The 3,712-nt window shown below is 35.0% G+C and overlaps 1 protein-coding gene across 1 annotated transcript; it reads left to right on the top strand.

Moving 5' to 3' along the window:
- The first annotated feature begins 211 nt into the window (after positions 1-211).
- LOC127719841 (uncharacterized) lies at positions 212-3,414 on the top strand. The gene is made up of 2 exons (XM_052226145.1): positions 212-288; positions 1,272-3,414. The coding sequence occupies exon 2, from the start codon at positions 1,281-1,283 to the stop codon at positions 3,330-3,332; it is 2,052 nt and encodes a 683-aa protein (XP_052082105.1). The 5' UTR covers positions 212-288; positions 1,272-1,280; the 3' UTR covers positions 3,333-3,414.
- The last annotated feature ends 298 nt before the right edge of the window (positions 3,415-3,712 follow it).

Below are 3,712 nucleotides of genomic sequence, written 5' to 3'. Positions count from 1 at the left end.
CTTCTTTTATGCAATACAAATTTTAAATTACATATTCGTGCTTCTAGATATTCTGAACATAACCTTAACTCTCTGACTGTTGATGAAATGTACTTATGACGAGTGCAAATCAAGTACCATATACAGCTGAAATAAAAATTTATCAACTTTATCTTTTATTGGTATCACTTACAGCGACAGGTGTGAGTTTTAATTTGTATAAATACATTCATCACCTCAGACTTCCACATGCATTTCTTCGGAAGATATCCGAGGTAGGCACAAACTGATCAGAATCCAGCAATTCCGGTTAGTTATATTCTTGATTGTACATTATTGTAAATCTTTAGATATTTTCACGTTCAATCAGTTTGTCAAAACAATTTTTGTGCTGTAAATTGCTCTTGGATAAGGGTTTTAGGAAAACAAAATAACTTAAACGGAGCATCCTGTTTTATCTTATAACTACTATTATCATTATGATTAATATATCAGAGGGTTACAAACGTTTTTTTAACAAATATTTTGCAATATATGCAATATTTTAAAAACAAACTAAAATGGATGATATTATTGTTTCAATCCTAAATTTTGAGAAAAAGTAAATGACAATTCGTTCAGTTCTGAATGTGTCTCCCGAAGAAATGAATTATAAATATGGTTTGATTAATCTGATATATCCTATCTATTTTTAAACATATTTTATGTAAATGGAGTGTTAATCTGATTTAACATATTTCCAATACACTCCCAATTAAATGTGTAGTCTTTTCTAATTCATTCAAATGCAGGATGTTTTTTCTTTCAAATACAAATTAAAATACCTCAGTCATGGATATCAATTTCTCAAATGCTGTGGTTTCATGATATGAAAATGTATCATTTTGGTGTGTTTAGTTATATAAAACTAATCAAAATTTATATATATTCGTTACTTCAACAACGCTTAGCGGATACTTTTCACTAACGAAAATCCCAGCTACATATTTCTCTGCATTTCATTTTAAGTTTAAAATAAAGAGTGTATCGTTTCCTCACTGTACATAACCATGTTGAAATTTTCTAAAAATGTTTGGTTTCTGCACTTGTTATTGACAAGTATTGTTGCTGCTAATGTAAATGGACATAACACATGTATAGACATATTGCACTTTGGTCTCACAAGCAACACACAAACACAACATGACCCGCACGTCTACTCATAAAAGGCAACTTGTTACATTTATAAATTTACTGTTCTTATTATAATACCAATCCCCTTCTAAAGTGGACTGTTCTTAATTGAATTTCAGGTCTCTAAAATGAAGTACCTATTAGTATTCTGTTTGGTTGTCGCGGCATCTCATGCGGCGATAGATGAGCATAGGATTTCGCTCATTGAAAGAAAGTTTGAAGATTTGGCAAGGCAACTTATGTTAACAGAACTGGCGATGGGAGAACGAACCCGATCCGACTACGATTCTGGAATCAAACAGATCCGAAATACAGCTGATGGTACAAAATCGTACTTTGATCAAACACATACATTCAACTCAGTTTGTTCTATCCATGAACACTCCAACAATGACAGAACGGTTGGTATGGGGGAATTCACTGCCTCCCTTAATGGTGTAGAATTTAGAACAAGACACAATGACTATAGACTAAGGATGCCCCATAGAAAACTGAAGAACTACCATGCTCTAGAAGATATTCCTTTCCCACATGTTCCACCATCGGTGCTCCAAAAGCGTACATTACCGGAACAAATTAAGGAATTGCACAATTATTTTAGAGCATTCTCTTTCCAAAACTTTCACTTCAGAGACTACCGTCCATATTTCAAACCTGTATTATGTTATTTGGAAGGAACATGGACCGTCGATACAAAAACCCTGAATGAACCATTTGAAAGCGATCGTCATCATATTGATGCAACAAGCTGGTTCGACCTACAAGAAAAGATTAGGTTCACATCTTATACTGGTGGAAAACACTATTTGGAAAACTTTTCATATCTGCCAACAACTATTATGAACATGGTAAATGGAACACCCGAGTATGCACAATGGAATTACAGAATAGCTTGTCATCCTTTGAAGAAAGATTTGCCATTATCTGCTTTGAAGCCTGTTGACGATATGGCGGCTAGAATTGGACACAGATGGAATATAACAAGATTTGCCCATTCGAGAGCAGCAAGATTTGTTTTGGCACCAGATTTCAATGGAAATAGAAACAAATACCATTGGCAAGATGGATATGGTTCATTTCCAGATAGACGAACTTCAATAAACAGTGTTCTTGATTGGGTCATGTCAGAGATTCCAGGGAAAGACAACTATCCAGCAAAGTTACATGATACAACATTCGGAATGAGAATATTAGACCCAAGAGTTCGCAATTCAACTGAACTTAATACTGGATATTATCACAGGTACTTTAGACACGAAAGGAAAGGAGCCATGGGGACATTCAACGCCCACAGAGGATATTCGGACAGGAATCTGTTTGTTGCTCAGACATCAAATCCAAAGGTAGCCGAGATGAAAATTAAATGGTGTGGTAGAGATGAACACACCCACAAACCTTTCTGTAAAGAAGAAGGAGTCAGATATTCATATGCCATTCCACTAGAAATAATATACTTGAATCCTTTGATGTCATGGAATCCTTACAATTTAGAGCACATATCCGATCGTCGAAAAAAATATATAGTAACTAAAAATGGAAGAAATGGCGGTCTTACGCACGACAAAGCCTACAACGGCACATCATATGAAAAGTACTACAGAACTCCGGTCGAGTTTTACCAAACCGCACATACAACTGTCGATAAAGACGCAGCAGATACTGCAAGAGGAACAGTTGGTGTACTTGACAGACATGGCAACGTTAAAAGAGTCTTATCATCAGGAGTTCGTATTACATTACCTGATATCCCAGGCGTTGGAAAAATAAGAATGAGATACCCTGTCATGCCAATAACAAGCGAAGGAAATCAGATTGGAAAAGAAGTAGAAGCAGTCAAAGATGTATTGAACCACTTGGAAACAATGGGAGCTTATCTTCAGGAGAGACCAAGTTCATTGTCTGGAGGCGGTAATGCTAAAGCAGATGCACATTTCCGTACATCCGTAACTAATCAAGATCCACCAGGCCATCACTTTCACGAAATGTTTATTCCCAATGAAGACATGCTCGATCTGGGTAAAGGTAACAAAATCACCGTTGTGACAACAACCGACAACTCACATGACCATAAAATTGAAGTATCTTACGACCAACATACACACAAATACACAATTCATAAATGCGATGGCCAGGATAAATGTTGGGATGGCCACACTGCTGAACTATTCAGGCTTGAATAGATCTTTCTATAATGTTAATGCCGATTTTATATTTATTAAACCATTTATAAACTAAATTAAAGAGTGAAATCAATAGAATGTTGCTAGGAATCAATTTAATTTTTTGCAAAAATCCTATTTTTCACCAATTTGTTTTAATAGACTCAATACTCAGTCTATGATATTCATATTAAAATTAGAACAACAACTTTGACGTTACGCCCGATATTGGTCTCTCTTTGAAAACATGCTGTAGATAGCGAGTTATTCCAATTCAAGCTCTTTTCTTACACAACAAATATCCATGTTATACACATCATTCAAAAGGAATTAACCAAAGAAATAAGTAAAATAGGTGATGTTGTGCTTTGTGTATTATTTATAAAAACACTTTGTACATT

Source organism: Mytilus californianus, unplaced genomic scaffold, assembly GCF_021869535.1.
Source record: "Mytilus californianus isolate M0D057914Y unplaced genomic scaffold, xbMytCali1.0.p SCAF_11, whole genome shotgun sequence".
NCBI lineage: Eukaryota > Metazoa > Mollusca > Bivalvia > Mytilida > Mytilidae > Mytilus > Mytilus californianus.
Note: the sequence above shows the minus strand (reverse complement) of the source record. Positions and strands in the feature narration are given on the sequence as shown.